Genomic DNA, 1,890 nt, shown 5'->3' with positions numbered 1-1,890 from the left:
TTCTTCCTGGAGTATCTGGATAATGACTGTCTTATTTCAATCCTGTTTTGAGGCAGTTGGAAATCATATTTTTGAGTTAAAGATCAGTTTTTCTCCCTTTTGAGATAATGCTGTGTCTTAATCTTGTGTTTAAAAACATGGCTCTAATGTATTCGTGTTCTTTTCCATTTGACAGAAAATTCATTTACAAATTGCCCGACAAAGGTAAAAAGATGTTGGACTCTGTTGCCAAACTGAAAGCTGCCATTGCAGAACGTGAAGACGTTAGAGGAAAAAGTGAACTGTTTCATCTTGTTAGTTTAGATTGTAAGCTAAGGCAAAAAGCAATTGCAGTTGTTGACATGGACACAGATAAGGTCCAGTATTCTGACCAGATACTTGATACTTCATCACTAGTTCCTGGCTGTTCCTCTGTAGATAACATTACGTCATCTAAAGCAACCTCACAACAACAGGGACTTGTACGTTCTACTCACAAAGGTGATGAAGAAGCTCCAGAAGTTGAATACACAGTGAACAAGTGCCCAGCTTCCAGCAGCAGAGCCAGTGCACTTTCTTCATCCGAAGCTAGTGAGTGTCTCCCTCAGCATCGGGTGTCAAGTCAAGCAGAAGATAATTCTAGCAGCTCTGACAACTTGTTTATTGATAGGTTACAAAGGATCTCAATTGCAGACCCGGGTGACCACCACTCAGAAGAAAACAGGAGTACTGAGAACTTGACAGGCCTTTGTAGTAGGACACAGAAGAAGCCTCATTACATGGAAGTGCTAGATATGCGAGCCAAAAACCCAGTGCCCCCACCACGTAAATTTAAAACCAATGTGTAAGTACCATCAGAAACAGACCAGTCACAAGAGCATAATATTTGTTAAAGCATGTGGACTTTGTGGGAGAACTACTTGTAGTTAGGAATGAGCAGATTGTGGAAACAGTGAGGCCATCCTGACTGGAGTGGAGGACGCATGTTGAAAATACTTTAATATTTTAGCCAAATAATTGAAAAAGTTTTAAATAGCAGATGGAGTATTAAATTTCAGGATAGTTAGCCAATATTTCATAATAAACACAGAATTTATTATGACTTTTTTTTTCCAGAACCATTTTCTGGTGTACAGCTCTATTAGTGCTGAGTTGATTGAGAAGGGAAGGTTTTGGTGGTGAGACATCCGGTTGAAAGAATGTATGAGGAGCTGATATGAGAATGAAATGGCAGGCATAAATTTTATTGTGAAGAGTGTGCTTTTGCGTTGGGGGACCATGTAGGTTTTATGTGTCAGAGAACAATAGTGGCATTTTGTCACATGTGTGATACAATAAGTTAAATTATTTTTATATAAGTTAGGCATAGATGTATTATTGTATTTAATGTAATGTATTAAGTTCGGAGTTTTCTCCTTAGTTGTGAGCTCCCCGTTTGATTAGACTGTTAGCTAAGGAAAAAGCAATTGCAGGAGTTAATGGACTTGCTCAGCAAAAAATATTTGTGTGCTCACAAGATGTAATCAGTGGGTTCTGTGATGACACATAAGTAAAGATTCTGCTCTTCAAAGAGTTTAGAATCTAGATGAGGACCCAAGGCTAACACACTTGGAAGAACATTAAACTATATAATAAATTCAGGCAAAAGGGGTCTGAGAAGGGGTTAAAAAAAACTAAAAACTGATTGGGGCAGGAGGGGCAAACTAGCCCCGCTTCTTAGTTCCTTTCCATATTTTGTTTCTAATATCTCCAATAAAAGGTAGCTCTTTGAAGAGAAGAGAATGTTACTTGTATGCAAATGTAACATCTAAATCAGGGAGTAGCAACTAGTACCTGCCTAGATTTACATGGATGTTGAACATCAGATATGAAGTCGAACCACTTCTTTCTTTGAAAAACTGAAAACCTCTC

At 38.3% G+C, this 1,890-nt stretch overlaps 1 protein-coding gene across 1 annotated transcript in view; it reads left to right on the top strand.

Moving 5' to 3' along the window:
* LOC105294326 (myocardial zonula adherens protein-like) overlaps positions 1-1,890 on the top strand; it is a 111,278-nt gene that overhangs the window by 108,308 nt on the left and 1,080 nt on the right. The window contains 2 exon segments of the mRNA XM_011363478.2: positions 176-847; positions 1,423-1,498. Coding sequence (XP_011361780.1) covers positions 176-847; positions 1,423-1,498 — 748 coding nt within the window.

Source organism: Pteropus vampyrus, unplaced genomic scaffold (assembly GCF_000151845.1).
Source record: "Pteropus vampyrus isolate Shadow unplaced genomic scaffold, Pvam_2.0 Scaffold85, whole genome shotgun sequence".
NCBI classification, from domain to species: domain Eukaryota; kingdom Metazoa; phylum Chordata; class Mammalia; order Chiroptera; family Pteropodidae; genus Pteropus; species Pteropus vampyrus.
Note: the sequence above shows the minus strand (reverse complement) of the source record. Positions and strands in the feature narration are given on the sequence as shown.